The sequence below is a fragment of the Lates calcarifer genome, unplaced genomic scaffold (assembly GCF_001640805.2).
Source record: "Lates calcarifer isolate ASB-BC8 unplaced genomic scaffold, TLL_Latcal_v3 _unitig_1026_quiver_3106, whole genome shotgun sequence".
In the NCBI taxonomy this organism is placed as follows: domain Eukaryota; kingdom Metazoa; phylum Chordata; class Actinopteri; family Centropomidae; genus Lates; species Lates calcarifer.
The window spans coordinates 1-15,489 of record NW_026115236.1 but is presented as its reverse complement, the minus strand read 5'-3'; the positions used below and the strand labels follow the sequence as shown (position 1 = coordinate 15,489).

The 15,489-nt window shown below is 40.9% G+C and overlaps 2 protein-coding genes across 2 annotated transcripts; one reads left to right on the top strand and one right to left on the bottom strand.

Annotated features, from left to right (window-relative positions):
* Window positions 1-2,015: 2,015 nt before the first annotated feature.
* Window positions 2,016-15,486, bottom strand: LOC108885746 (GRIP and coiled-coil domain-containing protein 2-like; the record flags this gene model as incomplete). The annotated part of the gene is given in 22 exon segments (XM_018680163.2): window positions 2,016-2,274; window positions 2,456-2,555; window positions 2,557-2,658; window positions 4,650-4,789; window positions 5,085-5,201; window positions 5,204-5,236; window positions 5,239-5,304; window positions 7,089-7,297; window positions 7,624-7,800; window positions 8,292-8,413; window positions 8,824-8,961; window positions 9,093-9,170; window positions 9,478-9,578; window positions 10,221-10,383; window positions 10,992-11,096; window positions 11,392-11,556; window positions 12,743-12,862; window positions 13,571-13,669; window positions 13,993-14,093; window positions 14,269-14,332; window positions 14,990-15,295; window positions 15,298-15,486. Coding segments are annotated over 22 exon segments (2,769 nt in total), but the record flags the coding sequence as incomplete, so codon positions are not given.
* Window positions 2,942-4,337, top strand: LOC108885745 (transmembrane protein 223-like). Its single transcript, XM_018680162.2, has one exon. It carries the CDS (start codon window positions 3,397-3,399, stop codon window positions 4,132-4,134), a length of 738 nt encoding a protein of 245 aa, XP_018535678.2. The 5' UTR covers window positions 2,942-3,396; the 3' UTR covers window positions 4,135-4,337.
* Window positions 15,487-15,489: the final 3 nt, after the last annotated feature.

The following is a 15,489-nucleotide window of genomic DNA, read 5'->3' as shown; positions in this document are numbered from 1 at the left end:
TTCCTTAAAAAGGAAAGCCCCTACACCCCCATCCTCCTTCAAGAGGATGAGGACCTTCATAGTAACATAAGAATTTCGTAGTGAGAAAGATAAGACGGATGCGTCTGTTCACACTGCAGACTGAGACTTGTCTCCCTAACAGAGATATCCAGCAATAAAATCAAGACTTTACAAATCTGAAGTCATGAAGAGAGAATATAAACACTAATGTGCTTTTATGTTTGCCTCGCAGCAACATGGAAATTCTCATCCAAAAATTAACTTGTGTTTGTGATTTGCTCAAAATAAACATCTGGCTAATGATGCTTTTTCTTTTTGTGACCTGCAGATGCTATGTTTAATATCAAAGTGCGTTATAATGAATTAATAAAAAAGGCTGAAGGCAGGGTAGATGGAAACTCTCAGCCATTTTGTCTTTATTTTTGTTTACAGTTAGAAATAAACCAGAAAAACTCCAGAACTGTCTGTCTCATGTAAATGAACTTTTCAGCAGAAAACTAGTGAGCTAGTTAGTTAATAGATAGTAAATGTTCTCTCACTCTTATACAGATAATAATTAATAGTTACTGCATTCTCTCGTAACTTCTGCTGACATTAACCATCATAAATATAAAAGCCTTTGATAAAAATACATTCACTCATGCTGAAGGAATCACAAAAGGAAGCTGCCACTGGAATGAGAAAACAAACGGGCCAATTATCTTCATCACGGGACAACAAAAAATCTGATGGAAAATTATGTGGATGTGTGTTTTAGAGAAAGGGGACTTCTGTGCAGAATCCCCACCCCCCACCTCCAATCGTCTCAACAGGGAGGTCAGAGGTCATGATGAGACACTGTAAAAAGCAGAACCCATGGGTGCTCAAGGACACTTAGCTGGATGGATGTGCTTGCTGTCACGGGGACTGTCCTTCAACAAGACAGCTGTCTTCAGATGAAGTTGCAACAAATCTCCCGTGTTCAGAGATTTAACAGCAGCACAACAAACAACAAAACCGTGAAAGATTCCCAAAACAGGAATGAAAACCATGACGATAATAGTTTGGTATTAAATAACAACAACCACAACAAAACAGTAATAACAAATTAGACAGACACTAAACAAAATTCCAAACCATCCAACCATCTCTATCATTACAGGATATGATAAACCACAACTCAATATATGAAGTTTTTAACTTCTTCTGATTTCAGATTTGAGGCATTAGTGAACAACTGCAAAATCAGTCAGAAAAAAAGTGCAAATGTGTTAAATATGATGCTATATGATAATTATTTATCCGTCATGTTGGTCAGGTGAACCTGAGAATGTTAGATATACACGTCTTTGTATATTACGTTTTATGATGGACATACTGGACAGACTTAAATGGACCACACTGGTAGTTTAGCATGTTTCAGCCCATTCATTAAGCCACACATACTGCTGACTATCTTCCAAAGCACACTGCTCTATGCATTTTTTTTTACCTCCCAGAAAACAACTACTAGAAACTAAAACAGGGATGATTTACTGCTTATGTATTGAGCAAGTTTTCATGTTGATTTCCATACTGCAAAAAATGGAGAAAAAATGACACATTCAAAGTCTTAAACCCTAAGTATGCCCTTAAAAACTGTGTGTATGGTATTTGTAGCCAAAGAGCTAAAACACTAGTAAAATCCTTCAAGTGTACTGTGCCAAGTAATCAAACATCTGAGTATTATATTCATTTTATGCCATTAACTACACAGTTATCCCCTTGATTAATTCTTCCCCTGCAATTTGTGCACATCATGTATACTTTCAATGCCGTTCTTACAACAAGATATACCTGATGTGTTATATCCATTCACCCTTGTTCTCATTGTGATAATAATGCCCTATAATGCCTTATGAGCTCCACTTCAAAGAAGTGTAACCATGTCCAGTAAATGTTCATCATTAGTAAGAGACTAATGTACCTACTGCACTGCTAATTCAATCATATTTATCTCAGATGTTTTGGTTTAATCTCTATCCCATACCTTCTCATTCTTTTCTTGTACATTCCTTGGTCCTTTCTTTTGTGTCCCAAAAATGTTGTAAATGCCCCTGTCTTTTGCCACTGATTTAAATGTACAGCATCACTGCTTAGTACAGGTTTTCACAGAAATAGGCCCAGTAACATCTTTGCACTGTGCTCCCAGTCTTTTTGTTGATTTGGTTGGTCATCGAATTTATCTGATCCCAGACCAGCTGTGGAGATAGGAGGTCCAGCCTGAGCCCCGCGACCCAGCACCCTCCTCCTCACCTACACAAAAGAGTTAAGGGTGTTATACAGTATAGCACTTCAAGAAACTGGAAATGAAAGTTAACAGAAAGACTATGAAAGTGTTTTGGAGACATCTGAGTGCACTGCACAGGCTCTGTGTTGAAATAAAAAGCAGTATGTTTCAATTTTACAAAGGCTGTTCACGTAGTAAATACTCTACCTTGTGCAATGGCAGCCAGTTTGCTCTTTTCCTCTGGACTGAGCTGCAGCATGGTGTGAATAACGGGCAGGAGCGCCTGCCTCTCACTCCCAGATCGCAGGGAAGATGAACTGCAGCAGGACGTTCTTCAGATACTCCAGGTTGGCCACGCTCTTCTCCCTCTCCTGGTTTCTCTCTAGACGACGCACTTCACTCTTCAACAACTGGTGAAAAATACCAGGAATTTGAAATAAGATTTGACAAAGTCACGGCATCCAAGACTGTTCGCTTCCCAAAATCTGCATATCTCTTACTAGTGAAGACATGAAGAAATACTTTTTTGATCAATAGACCTTATTCACAGCAGACATTTTACTTGTTATGCAGCAGAAACACAGGAGTAACTACTTACATTAAACTTGCCATTGGCCAGCCTGCATGATGCAAGGGCTCTGAAACTGGCAAAGCTAAATGGTACACACTCATCATTAATGTTATTAATTCCACATGTGCTTCTTTACAATGAAATGTCAAAAATTCTGCTGTGAAAAAAACTGGTAAGCATAAGGCTAATGTCAAGGGTGATGGAATGAAACCAGGAAAGGGGAAATTAATTATTCTGTAAAGAGGAAACAAGGTAGAGACCTTTTAATTTGTTATTTTCAAGGTCGTTGTTGTTTTTGTTAACACTGCAAAACAAGCTCAATTTGCATTATTTGAAATATAACTTTGTTTTAGTGGTCGTACAGACGTAGCCTCACTCGTTTAAACTGTCGATAATTTTGACTGCCGCTACTTTCCGTAGTGTAACAGCATACGTCACACATAACAAGTATGGCGGCGCTCTGTAGGATAGAGCTGTTGGGTGTTTTGGGAGAAATACAGTAAAACTCTGTTTATGACAACAATATCTAAACGTAAATTGCTGCTGTTGAAAATTTAAACTATTAACACTGTGAAATATGGGAATACAGCGTCTTCTGAGCGGGGCGCTGGAGTTTTACTCCAGACAGTTTCAACTCGTTAGCATTCAGCACAAAGTCAGTGTCCTTCGAAACGTGTCCGTGTCGGTGCAGACTTCACCGAGCAGCGGCCTGTCCAACCGGGTTACATGTGTTTCGGGACTGTGCAGCTGGAGATTCGTCCACACAAGCCGCCGCTGTGCCGCTTACGGACAGCTGTCAGCCCGCCGCAGCCTCTGCACCTCCGTGTCCACCCGGCCCATCAGCGATATCACCCTGTTCGAGCACGACGGGACCCGCTTCTTCCGGCTCCTCTCAGTCTTCTGTGGCGGGCAGTTTGTCTTCTGGACATACCTGGCTCACTTCGCCTACACCGGGCTCAGAAACATAGGGGGAAGCGAGAAGCAGACAGAGAAAGGGAAAGCCGTGGCGTCCACCACCACCACCGGGCTGGCTGGGATGTGGAGTTTTGAGATGAACCTGGGGTCAAACACCTGGAGGTATGGCTTCACACTGGGATGCCTGGTAATAGGAGCGGGGATAGTCGGGCTCGGGACTCTGTTTTGCCGTCGCTCTGTAAGCCAGCTGGTTTTACGTAGAGGGGGGAGGATGGTGACAGTGTGCACACAGTCACCTTTTGGACCAGGCCGAGGCCGGAGAATAACAGTCCCACTATCCGAGGTGGCCTGTTACGCTCACCGACAGCAGACCCCCCTCGTTCATCCCTCTCAAGGTTAAAGGACACAAGTTCTACTTTCTCCTGGACAAAAACGGGACCCTGAACAACGCTAGGCTGTTTGATGTTACTGTTGGGGCATACCGGCAACTTTAAGTTGGGGTTCCCAAAACTGTTGGGCACCAGAAATCAGTGGAAGAACTATGTCATGCCTGTTTCTGTTTGATCATTTCTCTTCACTGAAATAAAATATACAAGATCAAGAGTATAGACTGGTTTGAGTTAATTTATGCTTAGTGTGCCATATCTATTCTGTTCACACTGTTTAAACTAAAAATAATCAGCAGATTAATTGAAATATTTGCTAGTTGCAACCCATATTAAAAATGAAATAGTTTTAGAGAGGGATTTTTAAATTACATTCATAAAATCCTTCCAAAAGTAATTAATATTTAAAGTGTTTCAGATTGAGCAGTATGTGGCAATCTGAAATGTAATTCATCGAGTTAAATTAACTATGCAAACAGACTGCTGCGAAAGTAAACCATCTTTGTGCTTTCTGCATGTGTATACATACAGTGATCTGCTCCATGAGAACAGCATTGGTGGCCTCGGTTTCATGCAGTAGGCTGTTCATGTGCTCCATACTGCGGGTGGCTGTGGTCAGCTTTTGACTTAGCTCTTCTTTGGTCGGCTCCACTGTCCACACAAATGGCTCTAGAGATGAAATGAAGACGCACATGAGTAAAGATCATTGGTATAAGAAATTCATGAGCATAGAAGCCAAGTGTGTGTCTCGTGTAATAATGTTATTTCTAATGCTCATAGACTCTACTGTCATGCTGCTACAAAAATAGCACTACAATAACTTTATAATGAGTAACAATCCCTCCAGTGTACAGTGAAGTAGAACCACAGAGTAAATATGCAACTTTTGAGACAGGTGAAGTACTGTTCATGGTGCTTTTTAAACTGAATTAAAGTCATAGTGCACCTCTGCTAAGAAACACACCTTGTTTGGGATCTGGAGAAGTGAGAAGCTGCTCCAGGGAGGGCAGGAGTGCAGGAGAGGGGCTCTCAGTCTCTGTGGTCTCCATACCCTCACCCTCTTCCCTGGCCATCGACTGGAGTCACTGAGGGCAACTAGTCCTAGCCCTGCCTGGTTTGATCTGTGCTTCTGCGCTGAGGGTCAGACCCCAGAGGCTTACGGCTGGCCTGGGCTGACACTGCACCTGAAAGAGGGTGTAAGGTTTGTGATAGAACAAACAACAAGAAAAAACAAAAGACAGCAGAAAATTACATCTAAAAATATAATTATAATCAGTTCAGGGTGGGTTACATAAACTAGGATTACTTTTACAACTTGATAGAATTACAGATTCTCTTGTACATAATGTTTTCATTTTATCACACTCTGATTACAGTAACTATCATGGCTTCACCATTTAGTGTTTTTATGGTCAGACAAGAAATCAAATACATCAAAGAAATGTCAAAGCTATTTTCTGAGAGAGCATACACCTCTGCAGTCTGCATGTGTACTCAGTGTAAACAATTCATGACTTGACATGAATTTCTATGCAATTTCACACCAAGCTCTGAGTGTCCTACTCCATCATGACATGAGGGGGCACCAAACACTCTCTTGTGTTAACCAGTTCAGCTGGCATAAACAACGGATGGGGAGCTTGAGAGAGTGGGTGGACAAAAGAGAAGATTGTGATTAATGAACCTGAAACTGAACAAAGAGACCAGACTCCTAACCAGTCCCCTCACCTTCCCACCTCCAGTCTGGTACATTACTCTTTCTCCGCCACGCAGCTGACTGAGATGAGCAAGATGATAAAGTTCAGCTACATGCACAGGTTTTTGTTGAGTGTGAATGCATTAGAGTCCGACCAGCTTCTGGAGACTGATCTGGGCCTCAGCAATAAAGGGCCAAATAATGGGTAAACCTCACTGAGATAGTGAAAGCTCACTGTAAATCAGACAAGTAATGACACATAAACAAAACCATTTTAAGCTTATAATGTGTAATACTGCTGCTTTTATATTAGTGCCATGACACAACAATCGACACTCGTTTATGATACAATACAATTCCTAGACACTATATAAGGCACAGCAGCAAATGTTTTCTAATTTTTCAAAGACTTGGGAATTAATATCTAGTTTTAATTTATGAACTGTTAAGATTAAAGAATATACTTGGTAAAATATGACAGTAAACAGCTCAAACTGACAGAACTGTAACTGTTGTTTTCCACTGTTGTTGATTTGTAAAAAAAAAAAAAATTATGAGATCAGTAAAAATTTTCCAAAGGCCAGCAGTTTTATTTCCCACCTGTCCAATAGGCCAGTAAAACACACTGTTGTTGCACCCTTCTGTATTTTAACTGCCATTCAATCCCAAAATAGTGGTAAAAAGGCTCAAATATGACTTTCAATAAAGCCGCTGATATTGGCCGAATAATATCGGACTAATCCTGGCGTGCACACGTGAGCCACTAATGATGAGTCTCTCCAGATGCCACAGTGAGTTGTTTGCCACACTGAGAGGCGGGAACAGAGCTGAGGAGGCCTCACCGACACCTGGCCATGAAGTGACAAAGAAGAAACACCCGTGCACGTACACACACTTGTCTTTCCTCGTCATTTACAATGTGTGTATTTGCTGTTTGACTCCAGAGGGCAGCTGTGTGGGAGGTGATGAATGAGCTTCCAGTGCTGCTCCACTGATAAACAAACTAAGACCCTCCCCCCCTCTGTTCTCTCTCCCATCATTCCTCTCACAGAAGAACACGATAGAAAACGTCAACACTCAACACTTGATGCTTTGACAGATCTCTTCATATGATGCTATTCTATGTTTGAGCTGCAGTTACTTTCTTGATTGTTCTGGCACAGATACATGTGTAACCTCAACCTTATCAACTGCTACTTCATGTACAGCATCAGACACTCACTGCTTGATAAATTTGAATGGATCAGGTCTACAATTCGCCTGCATGCTTACTGTTCTGGCTCTGCAGGTTGAAGAGTTGCTCCTCCACACGGGTCAGCTGGCCCTGCAGGGTCTCCACGGTGGCTCGGTGGTCGTCCTGCAGCTTCCTCAGCTGCTCCCTGTACGTCTGACGCTGGGCCTCGACCTGAGATGACAGGTCAACCTGAGTCTGGGACAGATCTGACCGCAGAGCCACGTTTTCTGACTGCACTGACAGCAGCCTGTAGGTGGAGACAGAGTGACTGGAAATTAAAGAGTTAAGAGACTGCAAATTTAGTAAAGACTAAGCAGGAATGGCAATTCGACAGGAGAGGACAGAAGAGTGACAGCTATTTGCCAGGCCTAATCAGGTGAACCCAGCATGTGTGCCTATGTCTGTTGATTGCAAAATCATGTCTCAGGAGGAAAAGTCAGATTGAAAAGAAAAACATAAAAAGGATATATGGAGTGCAAGAAACATACAGCATATGAACAGCATGGTAGTATGATAAATTCTAGACAAGACATGGTCAGCTAACAACAACAACAAAAACCCAAGTTAGCTCACCTCTCGCGGAGTTCTGCCTCCTTGCTAATAGTTTCCTGGAGGATTTTATTGTGTCTCTCCAGAAGAGTGTCGTGTTCAGTCTGGAGCTGCTGCAGCTCTGCTGCACTGCTCTGGAGGCTCTGCTGAGTTTCTGCCAGCTTCGACCTCAGCTGCTCTACCTGAGAAGACAACTGCTCCCTGCCAGAGCACACATTGCATTCGTTACATTCATATCACTCCAACAGTGTTGACTGGCAAATACTACAAAATTAGTGTTCACCTTAATATGGTTCAATAAGTCTGTACCTGCAACTGAATTATAATTATAATAATATTGTATAAAAAAAACTTTCTCATGTGATATGTCCTGTATTTTGCCAGCCTCTGTATATATCTTGGGGAAAGAACTAGCTGTGTTATCAGACCTTATCCCAGCATTGTTATTGTAAATGGCCTTTACATAATAAGCAATAGTTATAAAATGATAGCAATAAAGCAGCATTTTTTTCTGTTTAGTTTTAAAATATTTGTTACATTTTCTTACACTAATAGCTATTAAGTCAACCTGCATTAAGTACCTGCTTGGCTGTGACAGTAGGTTTTGATGTTTTGCATAGCCAAAAATTAATTAATGCAGCTTTAAGGTCATCTCCCTCTGTACCCAGCTGTTACACCGATGTTATCCTTACCTCTCTAGTTTGCCAGAGTCTCCTTCACTCTGAGCAGTGGTTTTACTCTTCTGCTGTTTGAGCACATTATGAACTCGCACCTTGTAACTCTCGAACTCACCAGTTGTTGCCACAAGCTCAGCCTGGAATCAACACAAAGATTAAGCAGAGATATACAGTAAATAACACAGCACGCGTTTATTGTAGATTCGACTTCTGCTCTCTTGATCAAGGGAATAAAACTGGAAAGAGTTTGACAGATTGTGAGAGATGAACAGGTTTGTGGTTGTCATTTCTGAGTTTTACCTCATTCTGATGTTCATTGTCTTTAATATTACTTAGCCTCAAACCCAAGGACTTGACTTGACTTTTTTTGACTAGTTGAGAAAACAAGCGGTAAACTTGTAACCTCATTTTCTCACTGATGATGTCTCAAATAGTGCATCATCAACCCACTCATTTAAGTTCAACTCAAAAGTTACTGAACTCTGTGTTGAAGGAGAGGGTCAGTTGAACTTTAAAAAACAGAATTTATAATTCAGTGTGTGTATACCTTAGCAGTGTCTCTCTCCTGCTGTAGGCTGTTGATACGTTGCTGCAGGGAGCTGCTGGTTCTTTGCTGCTGTTCCAACACAGACCTCAGCTGCTCCTGCAGGCGATGACGCTCCGCTGTCAGCTCGCACACGTCAATCTAATTGCATAAACACACACACACTTTAATATGTGACTTGTGTATGGCCAACATGTTGGACTGCAAAATTCTGTATTTCATCAACAAAGACAGCAGAGAGAAGTTTTGCTGGGTAATGCTGCCTGAGTTACCTTGGAGGTTTCTAGCTGCTGTTGGTTAGCCTCCAGCTCTCCTTTCAGAGAGGCCTGCAGCACCATGAGGGAGCTCTCCTGCAGTCATGCGTGTGCATGCACACACACGCATGCGCACACACACACACACACACACACACACACACACACACACACACAGACACGCAGAGTGAAAATTTAAATACATACACCCGTATATGCAAACACGGCAACACAAATGATTAACTATTCCCAACATCTTCAAGGCCTTCTCCACAGTCATACCCACACATGGTTGCATTACACTATTTACATTCATCAGGCAGTGATGTTACACACAGTAAAAGGGAATCCAGCGGGACACATGCACGCACACGCACACACACACACAGTCACACAAACAGACCTGTTTCTTGGCATCGGCCAAATCCTTCTTGGTCTTCACCAGCAGCTGTTTCATCTTGGACGTCTTCTCCTCCCCCTGGTCCAGCTGGGACTTCAAAGCCTCTGGAGACACATACAGATGTAGAGGCACATGTATGTACACATACACATATACATACATACACACACATACACACACACACACATATAAACACATATACATATACATACACACACACACACACACACACACACACAAAAACAAAGATGTGAAATGATTTAAGAGAAATGTATACTGTTCATGCCGTTTAATTTAAGATTTTTTAGTATTTTTCAGTATTTTGCTTCATTATACAACTTGACGTGAAGCAAATGGAAACATGAGAGAGAGAGAGGGAGGTAAATTACATGCAACAGTGTTTCCCATCTGGGGACCCTGCACTTACATAGTAGACAGCAAATCATTAGGGCTCTGCAGGAATAATGGATGTTTACTATAGGTGAATGCAGGCTTGTGGTTCCTAAAACCTACAGTACACATTACTTTGTCAGTAATGTAGAACTGAACAGTACTGCATGTAAGGTCTGATTAGCCTACAAACAAAACATTTCTGTGGAATCATGCTCGCAACCAACAGTGTGCTTAAGCTGGCATGTTTTATTAACATGCAATTATGAATTAATTACACAGCCCGATATAAAAGAATTTGTAGAGGTATCAATCGTGTCAGCATGTGAGTGTGAATGTGAACTTAACATTCATACCGATTTCTTGCTTGAGTGTGTCCTCTTTCTGGGTGAGCGTGTTAATCTGGGTCTTTAGCTGCTCAGCTCGCTCATCTTTCTCTGACAGTTTGCTGTTGAGTTCTTTCACCAGGCGCTCATAGTCGGCCATCTCCATGTCCAGCAGTGAGTTCTGCTGCGCCTCCTGGTGGCACAGTCAGCATTTTACATTATTACAGGGAACAAAGCTAAAAATTCATTTACTTAAAAAAGTAAAAAAGATGTGTGTGATTATGAATGATTAGAATATAAGCTCTTTTCAACATATTTTTTAGTTTTTAACACTTTAAAAAAGAAATATACAGAACCAAATCAAGTGTCAAATTTGCTGTCATTCTACTTAACAAAGATAAATAAAACAGTTGGTTATGACATAAACATTTTGATATGTTTTTAAAGGGATTTCTTTCTTCCAAAAAAAGAATACTTCCCAATCATTATCAGTTCTTCTTTCTTTTACTTCTTTACTATCAGCCTCAAAAATAACAAGTTTATTGGGCTGTACTAACAATGTGGACACATGACAAAGTCTGACCTCATGGCAGTTTTCATGTACACTGCTGTACTATGTAGGTCTCCACTAATGGAAAAGCAACAGCAGCTCCTGTGCTGTGGGCTAGAACTGCTCTCTTTCTCTCTGAGAGGTGCTGCTGTAGCTGTAGGCTGGCCATCACCAGTCCAGTCGCTTGACTGGACAGGCCCTCGGAGACACACTGGTGTCTCAGAAGCATTTGTGTGTTTGTGTGTGCGTACCTTGCGTAGCTGCTCCAGCTCCTGGGCAGTCTGCTGAGACTGCTGCTGCTGCTTGTGGAGCTGGGCTGACAGCTCTTCAACCTCCTTCATGGCAAATGACAAGTCCTGCAGAAGCAAGCAAACACAAAGGGTTTTTTTTGAGTAGACAAAACTTACTGTTATTACTTACTGTATATTCTGTTGATTTCATATTGTGAAATGAATGAATTATGACATCACATTATAATACTTACTTATGATACTACTTAGTATTTTTAAAAAGCACTGAACTGGGTTTGTCTAACGTTTCACCTACTGCATGTGGTTCTGTTATAGGTTTAGGAAAAATACAAAACAGGAAGCAGAGGTTGGTGTGTTCTCCAACTCTGTGAAAAGAGTGTCCATGTCTTCATATCCCTACCTTGATCTTCTGTTCTTTCATAGCTCTCTCAGCTAGTAGGTCTTTGTCCAGATTGGCTGACTGTCTCTGCAGCTCCTGGTTCTGGGTCTCCAGCTGCCTCACTGTGCTTCTCATGGTCTCCATACCAGCCTGCAGGTCCTCTTTCTCACTGCTCAGCGTCTCATACTGCAAAAGTATAAGTACTCCAGATTACCATCTCTGTCAGGTGAAAAACTTACATCCTAAAATCGGTAACCTCAAATGAGTTATCAACACAGAGAATATGATCTAATGATAATATGGGAAATGAACAGGGGCTGGTATCCTCACAGACGGCTGATTTGGACTCTCATGACTATCACTGAGTGAAAAATGTTCTGCCTTTCTTCTGGTTTAGGTGAAAGGTTTTAAGAGCTTGTTCAACTAAAACCTCTTTTGGTAAACTACATCAACTCTACACCTTTAACATGCAGGCTATTGATTAGTGACTATTACTATTTCTGTTTAGGTGTGAATTAGTTTATTAAATCAGCTTTGGTGATTTTAATGTGTTTGTACATGTAGGTTTTGCTGTTTCCTTAAAGGATAAGCAGTATAGACAATAGATGGATGGATGGATGGATGGATGTTTTCTGTATGGGCTGAAATATTCTATAGTCTTTTACAATACCACTAAATACAAAAAGGGTGGATTACACACTGAGAAAGGCTTTCATCTGAAAATGCACATTTAGGCAAATGCACCAAACCTCTACAAATGTACGTGACACATCTGAGAGTCATTCATGCAAATCTGACAGCGGCAGGCTCTGTGGGGTTTCTCGGCAAGGAACAGCGAACCAGCAGCAGTAGTCACTTCCCATCATCTGTCAGCCAAACACTGAAATTATGATTGGTACACAGAGATGTCCAGACGTACTCTGAGATCCCTGACTAGCTTCTAGTCTTGCCCCCCACGAGACCAATGAGCACACACAAGAATAAACCTGTGTCTCAGAAATGGTGTTGCACTACCACGCAGCAGATGGAAGCTATACTCCACTCCATTTACCTGCCTGTTGTGCTCTCATTGGAAAGAGACAGTTATGAGCTTAGAGAGAGGAATATATATAAACACAATTTCTCCCTAGTTCACCCAGTCACATCTGATGGGCTATTTGTGGGTGCGTGGCTGTCAAGCATAGCTGGGTAAAGTGTCTCTGGCTAAAATGACTCACTATAAATCAGATGAAAACTGAGTTATGCGAGAAGTATTGGAGAGATGTATTGCTGGACAAAGTGGCACTGTTTAGATTTACTGGTGGGGGAGAGCACTTTGTGCGTTTGTTAGTGGTAATGTGTGTGTATGTGTGTGTGATTGAGTGTATGTTACCTGTGTGACAGCACTGCTGAGTCGTTTGGTCAGCTCTGCAATCTGTCTCTCGGCCGCCTCCACCCTCTCTCTTTCCTTATCCAGTTGCTCTGTTTGCCTGTCGTAATCTATCTGCAGGTTCTACACACACACATACACACACTCATTCATTACTGGAAGCTGGCTGAACAGCTCAGTGAAGGTAAACACAATGCATCTCAGAAAATCAGCTGTATTTACATTTGAGTATGGGACCAAACTCTCATTAGACACAACAGAGCGGTTTCTTCTCTAATGAAGACTCAGTCATAAAGCACAGTGCAGTCTGGAGGCTGTTTATGGACACCACTGGGAGTGATAACACGCACAAAGTCTGTTTTGAAGTGTGCATCCTTCCACTTGCCAATTAGTGACATATTAAGAATGCACACTTTTACTCAAATGTTTAATGATTAAAACTGTCAGCTTTATTTTGGGTCAAGTTATATTGAGCTTTTATTTTGAAAAAAATCTAATCACTCAAATTAGTTGGAGATGCAGTGACATGTGATACACCCGGATTCCAGCAGTTCTGCCACTTTCAATCAACCACAAAGACAAATTTGAATGAGGCACAGCATAAATACTGCACTGTATTGATTCTGACATGTCAAACACTAAGCAATACTAACTCCATTACTTTATGGTGCTCTATTAAAATCTAGCTCATTACTAACTTTAAAATATGCATCCCTACTACCTATTACTTTAATTGCACTTAACTTTTAGTTCAATGCTTATGTAAAACAGAAAGTAACAGAATTTGTGCAGGATATTGTGATAGTTTTTCTATCCTGCACAGTCTCCTACCTTGTAGCCTTCAGCACCATGGATGATATCTTTCATAGAGCTGTTCATTTTCTCCCTCTCTGCTTTCAGGGATTCTACTTCCTCCTTGAGGGTTGCAACCTGAAAATCAAATTAATTATAGACTGATCTGTGTACAATCACTAATCTGAGCACTGAGGAGGAAATTCATCTGTATTCTATATTTATCTTGTGTCCTGAATATGAAACACTGCTTTCTGATACTGTTCATTTCATAACAAGTAGATTTTGAAAGTTAGAATTACACTATATTCATACAGTGAATTTGTCAGTTTCCTGCCAATTGTTTAATTTCTGTAAAATAAACATTTTCTGTGTATTTACCATGCCATGGTCAAAGATTATGTTCATGCTATTAAATAATGGATAAAAAAGTATTTACAGTTTGTCATTCTTCACTCTACCTCTTTCTTGCTGATGTCCAGCTCCTTCTTTGCTTTGACGGCCACCGCCTTGATTTTGTTCATTTTCTCATCCTTTTCTTTGTTTTCTTTCTCCAGGAACGCTGAGGGGAGCAGAAGTTGTAAAGCTCTGACTAATATTCTGAGATTAAAATCTATTATTTCTTACCTGCTCCAACAAGCAGGCAAATTAGAGGACCATACATTTAGTAAAATACCACACAGTTTGAGTTATTAGTTTATTCTACTCATTAACATGGTCAAGTGGCTCCTCCATACCTATTTTCTTTGTCATCTCATCAGCTAGATTTTCCTCAGAGGACACAGACTGGCCAGCAGACTCCTAAGAGAGTGACAGAAGAAAAAGAGAGGAGAAAGGACAGAGAAGACAACAGAAGAAAAAAACACACCAATTACACATGAATCACCAGTTTTTAAAATGAAGTATTGCTTTTTTATTCTGAGGCTGCAGCAGTTAATATTTTTGCTAATATTCAACATCTTCATCATTTCCATGAGAGAAAAATTACTCCCCAAACGTTAAATGATTTTTATTTTAATTCATAATTACAGTACTATTAGGGTACTGCAAGTAACATTTATCTGTCATTATGATTTTGTCAATGAGGCAAGACAGCAGTTTATTCTATAAAAACAATACAAAACAAAAACAATGCCTGTCCAGAAGTTGCCCTCAGGGAAAAAAAACAAATATTTATTCACCCATATCAAGCTGTGACCTGCAAATGTTGTTTGTTTTTTTTAATGACTATGAGCAAGTTGGAAAACTTGTTAAGCAATTCCCTATGGTGGTATCAGAAAAGGCAATGCTACAGACAGCAATGCGATGTCTCATTAGGGTGTTAGTGCAAAATACTGCCAATCACAATTAGTTACTTAGAATGTTTAGTTGACATTATGATCAGCAGGACAACTTCAAGTATAAAATTTACATTTTGTGATTCTAAGATGAACCTGACAGATCAGGAACTGAACTCACCTGGAGAACAGCCATCTCATTTCTAAGCTGAAATATAAGGGAGTCTTTCTCTGTCAGCTGTTCTTTGTATTCTCTTCTCTCTTTCTCCATATTCTCCATTTCGTTTTCCTTCTCCTCTTTCTCTTCAGTCATCAGAGAAATCTGAGCCTGCAGTTTCTGGTTCTCCTCACTAATCTTCTCACTAACCGCCTTCATATCCAGCAGGTCTTTTTGCAGCCCTTCAGTATCCTTCACCAATTCTTCAAGGTTGTTTCTCAACATGTTCCTCTCCTGTTCCAGGTTTTCAATGTGGGCCTGGAATCCTTTTGCACCTCCTCCATTCTTCTCCCCCCTTGAGCCTCTTCAAGACTTTTCCTTAAAAGGTCCCTCTCCTTTTCCAGCTCATCTACGCGTGCCCGGAGTTCTTCAACCTCCTCTGTGGAATTTCTGAGTGCTTCATTCTGATTTTCTTCCATAGCTCTGATGGAGATGTGGGCCTGCTCTGCCTCCTCTGCCACTGA